Genomic DNA, 20,035 nt, shown 5'->3' on the forward strand with positions numbered 1-20,035 from the left:
GACAGTTGGTTATTTCCCAAAATTTAAACATTTAAAAGCATCTCAAGATACTGAGATCACCTTATGCCCAGGGGCTGCATTTGCCCATGACTAAAATAGGCTACTGAGGTATTTTTGTCATCTCCAGTGATGTAGTATTTGAGCATTTCATATTAATTTATTTTTCTTCACCACATAGTGAAGCATAATCTCCATTTTTCACATGGAGTGCTGAGGCACAGAGAACAAATGACTTGCCAGAGATCCCACAGGCAGTCTAGTTAGAGCCAAGATTTCAACCATGACTTCTAGAGACTCAGGCTGTTTAACCACATGCCCTTCACATTCACACAGACAGAAGCACACTTCAATCTATTTAAGAAATTACTTCAGTACTTTTAATTTTAGTACATTAGAACCTTTTACACGACAGCAGTGGGTTGAACTCAGCTTGCAGTGGATGAAGACAGCCATTATAGACAACACTTAACAGCATGTTACTGCATAGAAAGAGGTCAAAATCCAGGTGGTCAAGTTCCTGAATCCCTTCCAATGAAATGGTGCATGAGCTTTGAGAGAATACATTACTAACACTCTGGGCATCTCTTAAGGAGGCAGGACATTCACTATTTTTACTCCACGCTAAACGAAGGAAGCTTGACCAAGAAGTCATTGCAACGCAATGTGGATACAGCAGCCTTGACTTGGGATATTTTGCAGTCACTTTAGCAAGTGTACACAATATTAAGAGAGCTTTCTGCTACTTCCCAGAGAAACTTCTGTTTTGTGCTGACACTGACAGCTCCTTAACCTGTTAAGAGAAAGTCAAGATTTAATCGTATGAACTGTGCCTATTTTACAGACAGTCGATTATTGTCTCTACACTTCAGTTTTAAGAGTTTGAGCCAGACACACCAGCTTGGTCATCTGCCCTGAGTTAAGGCCACTCTTGTCCTCTTTGTATTTCGAGTGACATATGGGAGTTTGATCCCTGATTCAACGTTTTGTAGTTGTTCTCCACAAGCTAAAACAAGGAATAGCTACTTCTGCCATTGCAGCACTTCAGAGCATCTTCTAAGACCTTATGCAGCTACAGCAGTAAATGCAAACTTGGTACAGCAAGACACTTACATGATGAACTGAAAAAGCAGACATGTTTAAAGACAACTTGCAGAGGATTTTGGACAAATTAACACATGCAACTGTTTGCTTCTTCACAATAGATTGAACTTTTCAGGCCCCTCTATTTTAAGATCTTGTTTCCAAGGTTAAAAAATCAAGCAGGAAAACAAGGAATGTCAAGCCTGCCATTTCCTAGGTTTGATGCAGGGAAGAATATAAAAGAGGCAAAAACCTTCAATGAAGAATTGAGGCTACCAGTAAACCTTCAATGAAAGCTCACATCAAATTTAACTTCAGTGAGTAAAGAAGTTTCAATGGAATTATGACTAAATATCTTTTTCCCCCTCTTAATTCAGCTTTCCACCCACAGGTCCTGTGAAATCAGTTAAACCACCTTTAGTGATTAGTGTAAGTTACAATTTTCAAGAGCACCTAGATGCCTAATTGCCATTGATTTCCATCAGAATTAAGTGGTAGGTGCTTTGGAAAATACCACTAGGCATCTGTCTCTTTAAGCATCTAAATACCTTGTGTGAAAAACCTGGCCCGCCTTCAGATTTTCAGGGACCTGAAGTACTAATAAAAGTCTGACACCGCTCTTCCCCCCAACACACCCAAAAAAAGGGGAAGAGCAGAAACCCTAGCCACTCCTCTCTTCCACCATAAAATAAACCCAGTCACCTTTAACACAGCAGTAATGGCACATAAGCCATTTTCATGGTCAGCTATGCCAACGAAGCTAGTAACCTTCAATGACCTACATTTTGTTTTAGACTGGCACAGCAGTCTCTGCAGGTCCCATGAAAACCTAGATTGTCTTCAATATTGGTCAGCTAGTGTTTTGTTACACATATTGAAGTTAGTTTATATAGGTCACCAAGTGTTATTCAGATGTCTGCCTTCAAAGCAGCCTGCATTCATGTGCAGTTATTTTGGGCACACAAGCCTTGGGCATGGAGCCCTGTATGCATAATTAATTGGTATTTATACAGTGGCATGATGGAGAGAAAGCATCTCTGCATCTGTGGAATCAGACAGCCCTGGCTAAAATGCAAGTTTTGGTCAGCATTGCCGATCTGATGGGGAAAAAAGTTTCAAGTCATCACATTCCACAGAATGACATGCCTTTCAGGTTGTCAAATACCTTTAAAAAAAATTAACCCCCCAGGTTACTTTAGAAGATCCTCAAGTCTGTCTATGGACAGCGTAATATTCCCTGCAGGTGAGATATTGTACAGGGGAATTAATGACTTCCAAGGACTGCTGGGATTTAATATATTCAATTTGCATATTAGAAAGTTTATTATCTACAGAGCAGCAAATGGGTGCACTCAAATGACAAAGGCTTACTTTTTATTCCACAGAGTGCCACTAGTAATCCAAATTTGATACTTGTTAGCAATTCAGTTAGAACATTTTAACAGCAACGCAGGAGGACTTACTGCTTTATGCCATAAATAAATCAAATCATTATTTGCACACATCCTTTCTATTAGGATTTGATTATGTAGTAGTGTTCACATTAGTGATCTCTATGCATCTAGCACCCATCACCTTACACCTCACAGTTCTGCATCATGCTCTATACAAGATGCACTAACTGTCACTTGCTCGGGCTGTCTGCACAGCCATGATGGCCCTGAAAGTTCTGTACCTGGCACGGTACCACTATATTTTATCGCCAGTCTGGCTCCATAAACTGTCATACAATGCAGCTAAATAGGCCATAAGCATTACACTCTACCTTAACCTAACTCACATTGGCTTTGCTGTTCAGTTTCATTTACAGACTTGGACAGAACCACCATGGAGCTGTTCCTACAATACACCTCTGGTCCCCATTCATTCTCTCATTTACCTATTCTATTCCAGGACATTATTAAGCTTTTAACGTAATGGGATCTGCCTAGCAGGACATGAGAGACCAAGTGGGTGAGGTAGTATCTTTTATTGGATCAATTTCTGTTGGCGAGACCAGAAAGTTTGAGTTAGAGCTCTTTCAGGATGCAACACACACCATGAGCAAAACCCCTTCCTTCCAACCCACATTTCATGGGAAGTTTATGGACATTTCTCAGTGCGCCTAGACTGCGACAAGTATTCCTCAGTCACAGACCATTTGCAAGGCTTAGTGACCCCAGTCAGCTATGTGCCCACTGCCACCCAGCAAGCAGAGCATGGTAGATTAGCTGGGTGCTGATTTTTCATGTTCCTCACAGCTATACTTGCACTGCTGTTTACATGCAGGATTTACAATCTATGTCAAAGGTTGGCACACTTGGTCAGCAATATACATTTGGGGGCAATGGAGGGACACAAGGTATTTCTGCAGAAAGGATGCATCCAAAGCCAAAGGGCTTTTTAAAAAGGGATATAGACAGAAAGCAGCCTTTGATTTTAAGCAGTCACCTCTACATTGGGGGAGGACCACACTTCTAGCCTGAGCAGGTAAAGGGATTAAATGTCTGTCTTATCTATTTAGAATGTAAACTCTTCAGGGCAGTGTGTCTACTATGGTTTGTACAGTGCCTAGCACAATGGAGCCCCGTTCTCAGTTGGCTCCATGCCCTACCATAATTATTAAGTAAATTGGATGCATTACTGGGTTTAAGCAGTCTCCCCCTTGTAGGGAGAAGTTATTTGAGATTACTTACAGCTATAAAGATATTCAGAAATTTACCACTCCCTCCTAGTAGGAACTCACCAGTGGCTTGTTAATCAGACTCTTTCCAAGTCTCCTTCATATCACCATGTCAGCCATCACCACCACATCACTCATCAAGCCAAGTCTCCCATGTTCTGGCCTCATGTTGCTCCACCTTGCTGCCACGGATCTAAGGAGTACAAAACCATGGGGGTGGGATTAAGTACTGAGTCAGCATCTGAGGGCAGGGAAGACCCTTTCCTGCTGGTGTATCAGACTGAATCTGGCTAAAGCAGTGAAAAAAATCAACACTGTCGCTCTGATGGGGAAAAAAGTTTAGTCATCATGTACACCTGAGAGATCTCAGCTCCAGAGTGAGCTGGAGGAGGGAAGTTCCAGAGCACCGCATGTAAATAACTCCCTAGTTCGCATATGCAATTTCAGCAAGGCAGATATGTATACATTAGGTTGGCACACAACAGCACATGACCTGCCCTTAACTTTTGGAAGTTCAGCTAAAGTGCCAGTTTCATGCTTCAGCTGGAAAACGGTGAACACCCAGCTTCTAACACTTAAATTAGAGGCTGTTATGGTGGTAAACTCTTTGTGGCAAGACCATTTTTTGTTCTGTCTGTACAATGACTGCTTAGGGAGGGCCACCTGGCTCACAAACTCAGACTGAAGGCTGCAACCAGCCCCAGCCACCCCCACTTGGGCTGTCCGAAGCAAAGACTCATCACACTATTTACATGCAGGCGCTCAGAAAGGCTTACATTGGGAAGACTACAGAGAAAGGCACATGCATGCACAGACTTACCCCTCACTCCTCTAGGAGAGTCACAAAGTGCAATGGACAAACTGTGGGGTCCATCACCAGAGCAGCAGCCCTTCCTGCCGGTGCTACCTTGGAGCAGCACGCGGCCCGTCTCTCCCAGGCCAGGCCCCAGACACATGCTCGCTGCTGCTGGCTGGACCTGAGAAGTAGAAGACCAAAGAGGCAAAGGAGATTTAGCCCCGCTGACCAGCCCGCAGGAGCAAAGCCAGCCTCTCCGGGCTGGTGCATCAGACACAAATCTGGCTTAGAACAGCGAAATCAACACTGTCGCTCTGATGGGGAAAAAAGGCGGAGTCATCGCGTGCATCAGCGAGCCCTTTGCTGGGGACCAGAGACCGGCCAACCCTGTCCACGGCCACACGCCCCCGGGGCCATTAACAGGGGGACGAGGGCGGCCAGCGAGAGGAAAGGAAGCCTGGAGCTGCAGAGGCAGCCGCCCCCCGCAATGCAGGCCGAGAGCAGAAAAGGCTGCGAGGCACCGCTAGAGCTGGACACGGGGGCAGGCACCGGCGCGGATGGCCGCGGATGGCAATGGATTACACGCGCCCCCTCGCACGAACGCCGCTGACTCACCAACCCCAGCTGCCGCTCTCGCGCACGCCAAGCGAACGAACGATCAGAAAGACGGAGCCCTGCGCGCGCACGCCCTTATATAGCGGGCTATCCTCATTGCGCATGCGCCACCCATGCACGCTGGCGCTGGGAAACGTGGTCCCGGCCCCAGAGGAGCCGTGTGTGACGTCACGTACCGAGCCACGCTCCGGATCGGGTCCGCCTCTCCGCCCGCGCCGGTTCACGCTGCTCAGTGCTCTCGCTCGCACCGCTGCTCTCCCTCGGCCTGGCCTCTCCCCGCTGGCCAGTCCCCAGCCTGGAGACAGACGCAGGGCGGCTGGGCGGTGGCGCAACCCCTCCCTTACCCGCGCCTGCCTGGGGTGCCAGAGTCTGGGTCTCCCCTCTCTGTGGCAGCCTCCCCCATCAAGCGGGTCCCTCCCGTGCCCACGTGGGCTTGAGCCCACCAGTCCAGGATCCGGATCATCCGGACGGGAGGCTGGGCAAAGTCAATAAAGAAAAGAGAGGAGCAAGGGTAATAACCGTGTCCTGGCTGGGATCTTGGGTCTGTTTCATCCCAGGCCATTGCACTATGGCCAGTTTTCGTCTCACAAGAAGAGGCATAAATTACCCTGATATTTACTTAGCACACCAGTTTTCAGGGCAGCAGCTGTTGCACTCACTGCAAGGCTGTGTAGCTGTCATATGGAAACTCTCCCCAATACTTACACAGCCGGTAGATCCCTGCCCTGCAATGCTAAGGCCTGATCCTGCTGCCAGCTGCTGAGTGCTCTCAATTCCTGGTGAAGTCCTTGAGAATGGAGGGCACTCAGCACCTTGTAGGATGAGGCTCCTAATGCCTCCATTGTAGTACAGGTCCCTCCCACTTATTGGTAGTGCTGGCTGCCAGTATAATCTTTTAATCCTGCATTTTCCTATATACCCTTTCTGGACCGTGCTGTCTGAGGCCTTCTGGACAGTGGCATTCTGCAGGCTGCTCCCATTTTAAAGACAAGAAACAATGGGTGTGCTTGTAGATTTTTTGCTACTCACAGCGAAAATTGTGGGCTGTATAATCCAGTCCCTTGTGCGGTGGATAAAGAGGCCTACAGAGAAAACAGTCACCAATGAAATATGTTTAATAACAGGTACGGCCAGTGCAAAAGGGCTTGGTCGGCTTTTTGCTTTAGAACTTGCCCAAAGAGGTGCAACGCTTGTCCTGTGGGATATAGACACAGAGGGTAATGAAAAGACTGCTGTGCAGGTGCGGGAGCTGGGGGCCAAGGTTTATGCTTACACCTGTGACGTGAGCCGACGACAGGACGTCTATCACACTGCAGACAGAGTGCGAAAGGAGGTGGGCGATGTCACTGTCCTGATAAATAATGCTGGGGTTGTAGCAGGGAAGCCAATCTTGCAGTGCTCAGATGAACTTCTGGAAAGGACCATGAAGACTAACTGTCATGCACATTTCTGGGTAAGTGTCGTTTAGCATAGCAAGCCAAGTATAAGATCATTGCGAGGCAGTGTGCCCTTGTGGGTAGGACACGGGTTAAGTCCTGGTTGCTGTTCCTTACTTTCCCTCTGACATGCTGTCTGACCCCAGAGAAGTCCCTTTACCTCAGCATGCCGCTTTCACTTGTCTATTTATGCTCTTTATTAGAGAGATGAGGTGGGTGAGACAATGTCTTTTATTGGACCAACTTCTGTTGGTGAGAGACACAAGCTTTTGAGCTCACACAGAGCTCTCCTTCAGGTCTGCTCTTTATGACAGGGACTGTCTCTAGTACTCATCCTGCAGCATCTCCTGAAGGGAACCAATTTGGCCTATTTTGAACCAATGGGGGAAGTGAATTCCAGAGTCCTGAGGGGAGGGACATGCCAACAGGACCCCTCTATTTGGGAATTCATGCATCCTTTTATCCCTGAAAGCCAAAGTCTTTGCCTTCAGGATATGCTGCAGCAGAACCCATCTATCTGTTTCAGGGATGTGGGACAGGGTGGGTTCCCTGGGTTTGGGTGCTGTTGATTCATTGTCTGACTTTGGATGATTCCCCATCGGTACAAGTAATTGACCTGGCTGTCGTGGGGAAACCTCCCCTGAAGCATGCTGCACTTTACTGGTGGTTTTGTGATTAAAGCACAAGACAGAGAGTGACAGGAAAGGAATCGGTTCTGTGCTTTGACCTGGGCAAATAAGTTAGGGCCAGATTTTCAAAAAAGCACGAAATGTGTGTTCAGTTGTACCTCTATTTTTTGTGTGTGTAACTACCACAAATGTGCATCATTAGATCAGCTCTTAATCTCTCCATGTTCCCCCCCCCAATCTATGAAATGGGGGGGAATAGCATTGATCTGTGTCACACATCATATTCATATCTGTCAAACATGGAGTTCCTTGGATACAAAGTTCTATATTGTTCTATACTATTATTGTCACTTGAAGCTGTTTGTCCACAAATGAAACTTGTTTTCTGAGCAAGCTATTTCAATCACAGGAAGACATATCTTTAAAAAATGACAATAGCTCATCTAAAGTGGCTTTTTTATTTCTTTTAATTTTCTGTTCAGTTTTACGGTGTTAAATTAGTACAGGGGATTCCTTCTTTATGGGCCAGATCTCTGCACTTAGTTATAGGTGCTGTTGCAAAATAACTGTCTCCTTTTCAGGGGAGAATACCTCCAGAGAGATTTTTATGAGGGTAGAACAAATGATAGTGAATGACTTATTGCAGGCTTTCAGAAGAGAGTAAATCATAGAACCAGGTAGTCTTTAAAGTGGACACATCCTGTTGAGGCAAGCATCAGAAAGGGAGCTATTTACCAAAATCTTTGCCTTCTAAATGGACATCACATAGGCAGTTTAACATTTGTAAATATTAGTTCCTTCTTAACAACCTTTTTAGCGATTCAGATTCTTTGCTATATACCATTTGCAGAATAACACCCGGTTGAGATTCCCTTTTCATTGCGAAAACTCCCCTATTCACTGCTAGAGTTCAATATTTATTGATCTAATACAATGTGGCAAGTTTTTCATGCTCATATTTTCTGAACCAGAATATTAGAAAATCAGAGCATCTAATCCAAACCCAGTAGATTATTACAACCCTTCCTGCATGTGGGAATAGACTATAATCATTTATGATCAAATATTTTACAGTTTACATTATGCAGAACCTCAGGGTCCCATAGGACACAAGTTCAGGAGTTGATTGATTTTTCTAATGTAGATTTGCTCCTGGAATTGTTATTATTTATATTGTAGTAGCTAGCACTTAGGAGGCCGGGTCTGGGACCAGGCGTCCCTTGTGCTAGCTGCTGGACAAACATAGAATAAAAAACGCAGTACCTGACCCATTAATTACAAACTCTCAAACACTCCCTAAGCAGAGTCCAGGCCAAAAGAAAAATACCAGCCCCCCCCCAAATTTTTTTTTCCAATTTTCCAAATCCATAAAACCAAAATTTGAATCTTTTTTACTCAACATAAAAGCGTTAATTTGTGGCCAGTGATTAAGTCAGATTGAACTTCCCAGGCTTTGAAGTCTTGATAAGACCCCTTTAAATATTTCTGCACTATGTAATTTGACTCTTCCCAAGAGTAAGCCATCTATCTTGAACGAGAACAACTCGGTCTCATAATTGGTGTACTCAGACATTGCTGCCTCAGTGATTTTATATCCATAGCTTCACCTTAGCCATGAGAACTGGATAGTCATCCAAATGCTGCAGACATACTTTGACTGACAGGACCACATGGCATCTGTGAAACACACTGAAAGTATTTCTCAGTATTCTGCATTGTTTGTGCAGTGAGAGCTGAGCTGTTCATGTTTAGAAAGGTCAGCCAAGCAGTGTGTTCCAATCCCTGTGATAACATATACTTGACACAGTTGTCATGATCTTGGGGTTCATTAAATAACAAACCAGTGAATGAAAAAGGAATAAAACTTTAATAAGACAAACTGGCGTGCTTCTGTAGTGAGCTGCTGCACACAGCCAGGTAGTCTAGTGTTCCCAACCCCTGCCTTCAGGACACATCTCCAAAAAATTCCCACACTCACAACACTGTCCCTTTTGAGGGAGCGACTCCCAATCACAATCTTTCATAAACATCTCTGTACAATGGTGGTTTCCAAGATAGAACTCAGAGCTCCTTCCCAAAATTTCCTTGGTGAATGAATCCTCTTCTGGTGGCCAGGCTTAGATCAACAACAAAAGAGGTGGTGTTGAACGGATAGTGCAACACAGGACAGGAAGGGGAAAGCTGAGAAGCCCTCCAGGTTCATGCCTTGGCTTCACGTCTAGGAGCTTTGAGAAGCAGAGTGGTCTGTTGGACTAGACAAAGGACTAGGCCTCAAGAAGTCCTAGGTTCTACATCCCACTCTGTTGATGACTTGCTCAATAACTCTTACTCATGTAACCACTCTGTGCCTCAGTTTCTCTCTGTGTAAAATGCACGTTGGTTCTGCTAAGTAACCAAACATAACCATTTGGTTGCTCAGATCTATCAAGTTACATTAAGCTTTAGCACAGTTTGGTTGGTTGAAAAACCAGTGTGACAAATCAATCTGTGTTTCATGATTGAGATTCTGGTGACAGCAGCCAGACCAAACCACCGTGAAGAAAAGTATGTACTGAAACCCTAGTGGAGAGGATGGTTTAAGGTTGTTATTTTAAAGTCTGACGAGTGCAAGAAGATATACTGCAAATGTGTGAACTAGATGATGAAAATATACCAATTGTCTCTACACATCTAGCCACAGGAGAAAACTCAAATGAGGTGTTCTGTGCTCTCTCTCTGAAACAACCTAGCCTATGTGGTTTCATCCATCTCCTTACCTAGAGGGATCATATGAAGATACATAGTGCTGAGTGCATATAGGGGTTATGCAAAAGGCTGTATTATAAAACTGCCCAATTAAATTCTGGTAATAATTATTTTTCAGTATGACTTGTGTTTGTGCGTAGCTAATTCTGGAAAGCAGTTTATCAGTGAGGATTTGGGGAATGAGGTCTGGATCCCGTTAATCCCAGTTTCACAGCACTGAGATGAAAAGACAATCAGAGGGAGAACATTTTAAAAGACAATCAGAGGGAGAACATTTTAAGAGGATTGCAGTGAAAACTAATCTTGTTACATGGCAAAACCATATCACATGTGCAACTGAAAAGGAACTTTAAATGTGCAGCAGTGTTTCCTAAATTGGCAGGAAAGAGAAAGTGGGAGGGGCTAGGATAATAAAACAAATGTCTGAGACAAAGCTGTGTGTCAGTTGAATTTACTTGATCTCCCTTGGTAACATTCAGACTTTTTCGTAGCCAAACTGTTAGAAATCTCTTTGGCTAGAGCAGTCTTTAAATATAGTTTCTTAAGTTGAGTTCTTAACTTTGAGTTGTTTGTAGCAGGGCCCTTATGAAGGCAGAATAAAGTTTTTAAGTTCATGATAAATGGTCAGAACACACCTCAGCTCTCATTATTTTTCACTTTTGGATTCAGACAGAGCTTCTCTATGCAAGCTTCACTGGCTTCCAGCCAGCCTGTGAAAGCTTTGCTGGATCCCTGCCATTTATTAGTGCATTAGTCAACAGAACACATCTCCCAAATGACAGTTGTCCAGCGTTATCAGTGTTCTCACTCTCTTAGCATGGATGGTTTTTGCACAGCAGTGCAAGGTAAAGATGCTTCTGGGCTGGATCTGCATTCAACATTTTACCTTTGTCTACATTAGAGGTTCTTCTCCTGCCAGTGCATCTCCACCAGTGGGAGCAATGATAGGCGTGGCTGCTGGAACCACTGTATAATCTAACCCTGTGCAGAGCGGCTCTAGCCACTGTGATGGTTAAAAGGCAGCTGGCAGCCTGAATTACACTAATTCTCCATTGCTGTCCACAGCATGCTAATACTCTGCACGCTAATACTCTCACTGCTTTACAATATGAAAAACATTCATTTGCATCTGGACATTAAAAGGACATGTTTTCAACAACCTCTAAATGTGAACCCCCTGTACCAGCAGACTCTTTCTTCTGCATAAGTACCCAAATAAAGGAAAAGTTAGTAAACCAAGAAGATCTTCGGAGTTGCCAAAACAGACCATACTGGTTTCTTTGGGATCCTTAAATGTTTAGCATGTAAATGGCCAACTGTTAGATACAGGCTTGAACCAGAACCCTGGCTCTGAAGTATCCCAAACTTTGATGGAGTTGAGATCAAAACAGCAGCTTTGGCCTCTATGTAATATAATGAGCTAGATCAAAACCCCAAAGCCAAACACCCCCAAACGCGGGGCAAGTTCCAATCCAGGTTGTAATTTTACAGCTCAAGCCCATCTCTCTCCTAACTGCCTCATTTTAAATCACATGCACCATTGACTTGAAAGCCATGAAAAAAATCTCTCCTCTGAAGTCAGCAATGCTGCTAAGGGGCTGTGTGGAAGGTTAATAAAAATACACCCATCAGCACATTTACAGCATGTCGGAAAAATCTCTGGGCATCGACCACATCAGAAACATTGATCATTCAGAATAAGAAAATTGCGAATGCCTAAAAATCATTTACTCCACATAATGAAATAAGGACAAGTAAAAGATACTGCTGCTCTGGAGTAATAGTGGAGCCAGGAGTCTTTTAAGCTGCAGCTAAGAATAGAAATAAATGCATGCCCTAACAGAGCTTCAGTATAACAGACGTTGGAGCATCGTACCTACTATTTTAGATGTGCACGCATAAGAGGCTAATGGTACATGTGAATAAGCTGTCTTCCATCTTTCCATACAGACTGTCAAGGCTTTCCTTCCAAAAATGATGGAGATGGACCATGGCCACATTGTGACTATAGCAGGATCCTTGGGTCTCTTTGCAACAGCTTGTGTGGAGGTCAGTACTTGCGGATCACCATAGAAGCAGAGCTCTTCTAGGGAGAGAGCAAAGTGTGTGCTTTTCCTTTGATTTAAATTCTCTCCAGATATATTCAGATTTTTAGGGCTTGATGTCATGAGGTGCTGAGCTCTCTCAACCCATTGCAGTCATTATCAGGGGAGGCCAGAGTTAGCTCTGCACCTTGCAGAGGTGGGTGTTCATTCACTTCATCTGTTCACAGTTTTGCTTTAAAATTGAGCAGAATGTTTTTAAGCTTTCCCCAAGCTGAGAGACCAGGTAAGGATCAGAAGTAGAAAATGCCTGTCAAGCCAAGGTCCAGTTGATTACTGGTCTCCACCTTTTTCTTTCAGCACATAGCAATTTTTAACAGGTTATTATTTGTAACTAATTTTATGGGTGTCCCCCCCCCAAATTTTTTTAGTTGAAGGCATCATTGAAGGGCGTGGGTTAGTGGCCTGAGTACAACACTGGGATGCTCCCAAGTTGTAATACCACCTCTGACACGGATTCTGGGTGGTCTTGGGTAGGTTACTTAGCCCTTTCAAGACTCAGTTTCCTTATCATTACCTCCATCACAGGCACGTGGAAAGACTTAACATGCTATGTAAGTATGGAGTTTCTTGTTGGTTTCTAGACCTATGGTCCTGTATTCCCAAATCTCAGCACTTCATTTTCCCCATCTTTAAAACTGAGATAACAATGCATATCTACCTATTAAAGCATTTTGGAATAGTCAGCTGAAATGCAAATGTTATGACATAAGGCACCTAAATCCCATTGAAATTTAGTGGCATTTGGACACCTAACTCCCTTGGTCTCCTTTGAAAACCCCAGCCATAGTTCATTGCATTGTACATCCTGTTTTCCTGAGAGTGGGATGTCCTTTGCTGACGAGCTGGCATGCATAAGAAAATTAAAGGTCAGCAATTATCAGCTTTGGCAAGCTCCCCAATTATTTTCTCAGCACGTTTCCAATGCGTGATGTGGAGTTCAGTCCATTATCCATATTAAAAAAGAGGGAGGTTTATTGAGAGATCTGCTTATCACAATAGCTCATTGGTGTGAAAACCACTAAACATGTTCTCAAGCGCTGAGAAGAGGGGCACATCAAGAGAAAAAATTACCTGGAATGTACAGTAAAAATAGGACGTGAGATGCTAGTGGTAAGACCTTCAGAAGCAATCTGACAGACCAGCTAGGGAAGGAATGGAAAATGAGGTCTCTAAAATTAAGAAAAACAGACAGATGATTTTCCTTCATTATAATTACAGGATTTGTATGCATCCCTTTAAAGTACAATGACAATATTTATTAGGCATTTGGAAAGTATTCCATGAGCAGTATTAACACAGAGGTCAGATTTTAAAAAGCTAGAATGACTGTGTGAATGCATCTCACGCCGGTACTGACCAGATTTGTACAGGGAAGCGAGGCTCACAACTGTGCACACTTTTTGCAAGCAAAACTGCACATCTAAGTGCTGTAAAAACCTAGCTATGAGTCAGATCCAACCAAGTCAGCAGAAAAACTCTCATTGGGTTTTAAGATCACAGCCTTTGTTCATTGGCACCTGCATTTTATCAGCAGGCATTGCTAGCAAAAGACATTTTTCTAGAGGCAAATTAAGAAATTCTCCTGGATCAAAGAGAAGGAGATTATACAGCGGTGTGGTGAATCAAAAAGGAGTTTAAATCAGAGGTAAAAAGGAAAAGTGTGGAGTACAGTCCATCTCACTGAAACATACTACAGTACCCTTACGTCCCATTTACTTGGGACCATCATTTGGCCTATAATATTATCACCTCTTTTTGACCTGAGTAGCCAGTCAAAACTCAGGCCTTGAGGATATTCTAGCTGTGAGCAAAAATTGATGACGGAGTCTGATGTTTTCCCTGATGATTTATTTTTTAAACAAGGAGTCCTTTTAAACAAAGTCCTGGTTCTCCTAACGCAAGAGGAACCAAAAAATAGGGAATAGCTTCTTTGCTTACAGCCGCAAGCCTCTTTAGCCAGCACCTGACCCAGAAGTCTCCTCTCTAGCTTTTTCCAGAGTCAGACACCGTGCTTGTCCAGGTTCCCTCTCTCTCCCACTAATCCTGCTTCAATTTCTGTCCCTCAGTCGCTCTGTATGTTCTCTCTGTCTGCACTTCAGTTTGTCCCATCCACCCATGGTTAAACAGTACCTGGGCAAATGCTCCACCCACCTGGTGCTCGTTTCTGGGAAGACTCCATTGTGCCTTGTTTTAGGTGGGGGTCTCTTAGTTATTTCTTACCTATCTTAAATTAAGGGTGCGTTCACACCCATCAGTTTCAACAAGATTTTAACCCAACCCATAACAACATTGATAGATGGTGTGTGGAAAACTAAGCAGGGCACAAGAGTTTCCATTTTCAGCATGTGTTCAAGGGAGTGGTTTGGTTCAACGAGCAAACCTGCTCTCCAGAGAAGTCAGCCTGTGGCATTCTCATAGCTAAGCTAGCAATTGCTATCTACTACCTAGGAGTGTTTCCAGTAAGAATAAGCCTCTTCCCCCACCTACCACTAGCTAAAGCCTCTCATTTTCTGCAGGATTACTGTGCAAGTAAATTTGCAGTAGTTGGATTCCATGAAGCTCTTAGCCATCAGCTGAAAGCCAAGCGAATCGATGGAGTGAAGACTACTCTGGTGTGCCCCTATCTTGTCAACACAGGCATGTTCACTGGATGCAGAATCAGGTAAAACCATTTACGTTTGGTTCATTTGCAAATGTATTGCACCAGTCCAGCTGCAGCCCGGGTAGTTTCTTCAGTTGCTAGGAAACCTGACAGAACACCTCCCACTGACTTTGTAGACAACTAGAACCAGCAGACACCCTCAACATTTAGATGTACAGCAATTCTGTACTGGTTCAGCCACCCCCCTTAATGGTGCAATTAAACTCTCCTGTAATTAGTCTAAAGTACTTGTCCCTTCATGTTACTGAATAATGTCATTCTGGACCATTCGGATAGAACACTGGTGTGTTTTTAAGAAAGGGCAAACAGCAAAATCAGAGAGAACTTGTAAAATCGTTACTTATAAAAATTGAAGTAGGAACCATCCTTCCCCTCTGAGGGGTGGATGCAAGAGTGCTTCTGTGAGAAAAATCAGGCTAGAAATGGATCATGTGGAACGATGATTGGACATGACCAAGAAACCAGTGGAAATTTCTAGCAAACTCTGGCAAATTCCAAATGCTGTCACTATTTACATGTTCCCTCCTTAACAAAATACTTAAAAGTAGAGTGAATCTACTGGATAATGATACATTAACATGAGAATAAAGATTACCTTCCTGAAAGAGAGGGAGGAACCCTATACTGAAATGGATTTCTCCCTATAGCTATAAGATCAGATCCATGTTATAGCAGAGGACCAGGAGACGGGAGCCTTTGTTGTATTCCCGACTCCATCACTGGTCCACTTTGAGATCTTGGACAAGTTACTTAGCTTCAAGTTTACCTGCTTGCACAATGGGTGTAACCCTCTACTACAATCACAGGAGCATTAATTGCAAAGCACCTGGAGGCACCTGGATGTAAGGTGTTAATTTTGTGCAAAGATTTTTTTTATTAATGAAGTAGTCTGTGTATAAAGATTCTCATAGAATTTGCAGAGATTACATGATTGGCAGGCTGGCCAGTGGGATTGGGCCTGAGTATCTCAGGATATGAGACTAAAAGATCCCAGGTGATGCAACACACAGTTATACACTGTTTTCCCCCAGATGGGAGTAAACTCATAAACCGAAAGGTGACAATACCTTTTAAGTGTGTTTTGCAGGGTTAGGGGCTAGAGACAGGCCTTCCCTCTCCTGCCAAGCTCATGTATAACTGCACACAAGGGGAAGTTTAATGCTGAGCTCCCAGTTCAGCTGTCCAAAGAGGACGAGCCCCTAGTAGACCAGAACTCAACTAGCATGGAGATCTTCAAAAAGAACTACAGCTTAGGTAAGAGACCCTCACCGATATGTCTGCACCACAAGCGCTACAGAGGCACAGGTGCAGCTAAACCGCTGTAGCGTAAGACACTTGTTACCACGATGGAAGGACTTTTGCCATCACTATAGTAAATCCACCTCCTTGAGAAGTGGTAGGTAGGGTGATGGAAGAATTCTTTAGTGGTGTCTGTCCCAGGACTTAGGTTGGCTTAACTACATCTTAGGGGTGTGAATTTTTCATACTTCTAAGACACATAACTAGGTTGACCTAAGTTTTAGTTGTCGACCAGGCCTCAGATATTAAAGCTAGAGTCATGACTGGGGCACTACTCACAAATGTGCACTGTACATAATAGATCACTAGCTTTAATTTACTGACCAGCATAAACCGACTTTGGATAAACAGTTTACGAAAGGATCAGATTCAGCATGCAGCACAACTCCAGTAAAAATCAATGGTGATACAACTAACTCCTGAGGGAGAGCTGCATTTGGCCCAGTTTTCAAGATATCACTTCAGGTAAATCATGCAACTCTCTTCCTTACCTGCATGAAGTCACAGACTGCCAGAACATGCAGATTTAGTCTGCAGAAGCAACGTTTTTTAAAAATAGGTCACATGACATTTTTCTATGAGTGTCAGCACCTACAACACTTTGTTTCTTTTAGTAGTGATCGTTCCATTCAATAAAGGCTCACTGAAAATGACACTTACCTTTGATGTTAGCATAATATAAGGGACCCCACAATTTATTGTTGGTAATCCTCACAAAGAGCCAGAATTGTTTAAATTGATTTAATCCAGGAGAACGTGAAGTTGTATATCACCACCGAGGGCTATATCTGAGCTAATAATTGGAACAGTTTGGCAGGCTAGACACCTTGGTTTATCAACTCCCCTCGATCTACCTAATAAGATTTAAAAGGAAGGGGTGACACTTTTCCTTTATGCAGTGGTGGTTTCAGTATGTTTATAGAGAATCTCATTTCCCCCAAATTACTGATTATTTCTTTTTTAGTGAAACTTTACCAATTGTTTTTCTAGGCGAGAGCTGGATGCTCTTCTCTCTCCATTAAAACCAGAGGACTGTGTGAAGACAGCGATGAAAGGAATACTTAATAATCAGCCCATAATATGTATCCCCAGAGTGATGTACTTTGCAGTAGTTTCAAAACAGTAAGTATTTCCATTCAGGGAATTGCAGTCACGTTAATTCATTTTGATGGTACTCGGTTTCAAGATGCAGTTAAAAAGTGAAATAATTGGCTGTAGTGTTGTCTGACTGTCCCCAAATGGCTAGAACACTTGGATTTAATGGAAATCATTAATTTAATGATTCAATTTAATCAGAGGGTTCTGTGCCTTAGCATGGGGCTAATATCTGTTACTTATGAAACCCTGCTATACCCTCTGCAAAAAGGAAAAGATACGCAATAAATATGCAAGACCCTACATCTTATGTTTGAAATAGCAACAGTCATGGAGGTAAAATGTTTTAGAATAGGAGGCATGCAAGGTACTTTGTCAAAAGTTTTTTCAGATTGTCAACTACATTCCATTTAATATTGAACACATCTATTAGCAATTTGTGGAATGTGTCCTGGAATTTGGAAGGGAGAAGATGGATTGTTTAGTACCATTATAGCTTTTCCATCTCTAATCTTATAAAATTTTACTACGTTAGAATAGTATTAGTAACACAAGACTTTTTCTTTTTTTGGATGGAGAAGGTAGCATAGATACCTTTTAATACATTATTTAGAGCTAGTTCACAGATTCAATCAAGGCCCTAAAAGAATTAAATGAATAAATGATCTGAGAGAATTAAAATCTTTTCCTAATGACTGAAATTTTATTTCCAGCCTCTTTCCATGGGATGTTCAAGTTCTTGCTCACAAGTTTTTGGGTATTGATAAGTGCATGTATCCATTCATTAGACAAAGGGATGTGAAACGCCACTACGTAGCAACAGGAAGCTGAAGATTGGCATTTGCACGGATTTGTTAACAGCTTCTGGAACACTTTGTTAATGTAAAATCAACTGGGAAAACCTGGTGAATAAAATCACTTCAATGTAGAAGCACTTAAGGTAGCAGCTTATATTGATCCATACTTGTTTTTTTGGTCATTGTCTGCACGCTTTGAGTAGAATTATGAAGACACCAAGCATTTATGTAATAGCTACTATACACAAAGGGGCGGGCTAGATGAATGGTATAAATACATGTGTCAGCACCTGGTGCTTGGTTCCTTTGCTGCGCTTTGGCACTTTTGAAAATCCCGTTCTTTAGTCTTTATGCATTAGAGAGGAAAAGGTCAGGGCTTTGACTTTGCTACAGAAGCTGGAATAGTATTGGACCTAAAGTCTCAGGAGATGGCAAGTCAATGAGGAGAATATAGAAAGTCTTTCCAGGATTTTTTTAAAATTGTTTTTTGGACTTCTTGGCCACCACACTATAAAGAGAGGGAGTGTCTTGTATTCTCAGACCTGCTTCTCTTAGCTGCTTTTAGATGGGACATTTTATGCTGTATGTTCTCATCTGGGGATAAGATTAATGAGCACTGGAAAGAATCCCCTCAGAGCTGGATGATTTTTTTAAATTTTAAAGTTTATGAGAAACGGGAAAATAATTTTTTAAAATTGATTTTTTTTTTTTTTTTTAAATCAGTTGTATCCCCCTTGGTTGGGGGGATATTCCATTAGAAAGCTGGGAAAATCTCTCAAGATGTCTGCTTGATTTCCCATTTTAGGACTTTATAGGAGTACCTTAGTCTTACTGGGAGCCAGGGTCTTTGCCAGTCAAAGCTATGCATTTGGTAAATAGAGGCTTTACACAGGCTTCTTCTGTGATGTGGATAGATTCCAGCCAAGTCTGTCGTCAGTCTAGGCTGTGGCAGAGGAAGAGCCTCCCATCTCTGAAGCAGAATCCCTTTCTCTGGCAGAAGGAGGGTCCTTGGGTTGGGAACAGACTAGACAGTTCTGTTTTAGTTGCTGCCTGGACAGGCACTTCTCCGATGGAATAGTTGTTTGCATGCTCCACAGCCTGCTGCGGTGGCATGGTGAGCTGCCAGTTCCAGAAATCACTGCTCCGAGGTTTGGAGGAAGAGATCCTGATCAGAAGCTGTTCCCATTCCCAGTAGTTTGTAGGATTTGTGCCTAAAGGCAATTGCTGAAGAGGGAGTGCTGGCCTCGACTCAAAACAGATCACTTGGTGACAAGAGACAGAGGCATGGCCGAGCAAAGAGGTTGTCTCAGTTCCACTGTACAGGAGGCAAACCAGTGTTGCAAATGAGTATGAAACAGATGTCATTTATAAATGTTAGAAGATTCAATATGAAGCACAGTGAAGCTTGCCTCAAGTGACCATCCAAGGCACCAATCAGAAGTGGGACTTTAGTGGTCAGAGTTGTACTGGAAATACTGGATTTGTTAGAGTGACTTCTAAAGACATGGAGTTGCTTAATGAAAGTGCATTAGTGGAATTTTCAAAGCCTTCTAGTTTCTGCTGGATATTAAATTTTTTTCCAAAATGTGGCTTCCTGTACAATGGCTAAACTAAGTTGTTACCATTAGCCTTGTGAATTGTTGTCCAAGTATGTGCTTTAAGAGGCTAGAGTGGTTTACTCCCTGTTCAGCTCTGTAATGGTGGTTACTTGGATTTCAATGCTGAAAATTGATGTAAACGGAACTTTGTTTCTCACCTACCTCACAGGGGTGTTGTGAGGATTAATGTATGTACATTTCTAAGAACACAAAGTGCTATATAAATAATATTACTATTTTGAGAGAAAGACTGAAAAGAAAGATCAGTGTCTCAATTGCTGTTAGCGTAATTGTTCAGACCGATGGTTAGAACAGGACTAGATATTTTAAAGTGTTAGATTTTCCTTACACAAAGTCATGATTTTAAAGGCAAACCCAGTATACCTGAATTGCCTGACTTTTTGGTTTGCAAAACTTTTCCTCTTGCTGAACATTCGTTAGGTTCTGGGACACTGAAATTGTTAATGTCATAACCCTAACTCAGACAAAAAAGAAACAGAAATATTATTCATTTGT

At 42.9% G+C, this 20,035-nt stretch overlaps 1 protein-coding gene, 1 long non-coding RNA gene and 3 other non-coding genes across 5 annotated transcripts; 1 reads left to right on the top strand and 4 right to left on the bottom strand.

Annotated features, from left to right (window-relative positions):
• Positions 1-354: 354 nt before the first annotated feature.
• LOC137157366 (uncharacterized) lies at positions 355-5,264 on the bottom strand. Its single transcript, XR_010921093.1, has 4 exons — positions 5,154-5,264; positions 4,563-4,719; positions 3,806-3,935; positions 355-790 (listed from the first exon to the last, which is right to left on the bottom strand). It is a non-coding gene; the product is annotated as an uncharacterized lncRNA (long non-coding RNA).
• Positions 2,123-2,217, bottom strand: LOC137157413 (small nucleolar SNORD12/SNORD106). Its single transcript, XR_010921120.1, has one exon. It is a non-coding gene; the product is annotated as a small nucleolar SNORD12/SNORD106 (small nucleolar RNA).
• On the bottom strand, positions 4,009-4,102 carry LOC137157411 (small nucleolar SNORD12/SNORD106). Its single transcript, XR_010921118.1, has one exon. It is a non-coding gene; the product is annotated as a small nucleolar SNORD12/SNORD106 (small nucleolar RNA).
• LOC137157412 (small nucleolar SNORD12/SNORD106) lies at positions 4,799-4,891 on the bottom strand. The gene has a single exon (XR_010921119.1). It is a non-coding gene; the product is annotated as a small nucleolar SNORD12/SNORD106 (small nucleolar RNA).
• Positions 5,265-6,150: 886 nt separating the features above from the next.
• LOC137157262 (retinol dehydrogenase 10-like) lies at positions 6,151-17,955 on the top strand. Its single transcript, XM_067554554.1, has 5 exons — positions 6,151-6,606; positions 11,914-12,012; positions 14,585-14,730; positions 17,020-17,151; positions 17,838-17,955. The coding sequence occupies exons 1-5, from the start codon at positions 6,151-6,153 to the stop codon at positions 17,953-17,955; spliced, it is 951 nt and encodes a 316-aa protein (XP_067410655.1).
• The last annotated feature ends 2,080 nt before the right edge of the window (positions 17,956-20,035 follow it).

The sequence above is a fragment of the Emydura macquarii genome, unplaced genomic scaffold (genome assembly GCF_026122565.2).
Source record: "Emydura macquarii macquarii isolate MOO-44397 ecotype Brisbane River unplaced genomic scaffold, CSIRO-AGI_Emac_v2 contig_1483, whole genome shotgun sequence".
Taxonomy (NCBI): domain Eukaryota; kingdom Metazoa; phylum Chordata; order Testudines; family Chelidae; genus Emydura; species Emydura macquarii.

What these genes read in the sequence shown, in the direction of transcription:
- LOC137157262 (XM_067554554.1), top strand. Translation starts at nt 6,151, where the DNA reads ATGGGTGTGCTTGTAGATTTTTTGCTACTCACAGCGAAAATTGTGGGC. An exon ending in TTGCAACAGCTTGTGTGGAG is followed by an intron (nt 12,013 to 14,584) that starts GTCAGTACTTGC and finishes CATTTTCTGCAG; the next exon opens with GATTACTGTGCAAGTAAATT. An exon ending in TTCACTGGATGCAGAATCAG is followed by an intron (nt 14,731 to 17,019) that starts GTAAAACCATTT and finishes TTGTTTTTCTAG; the next exon opens with GCGAGAGCTGGATGCTCTTC.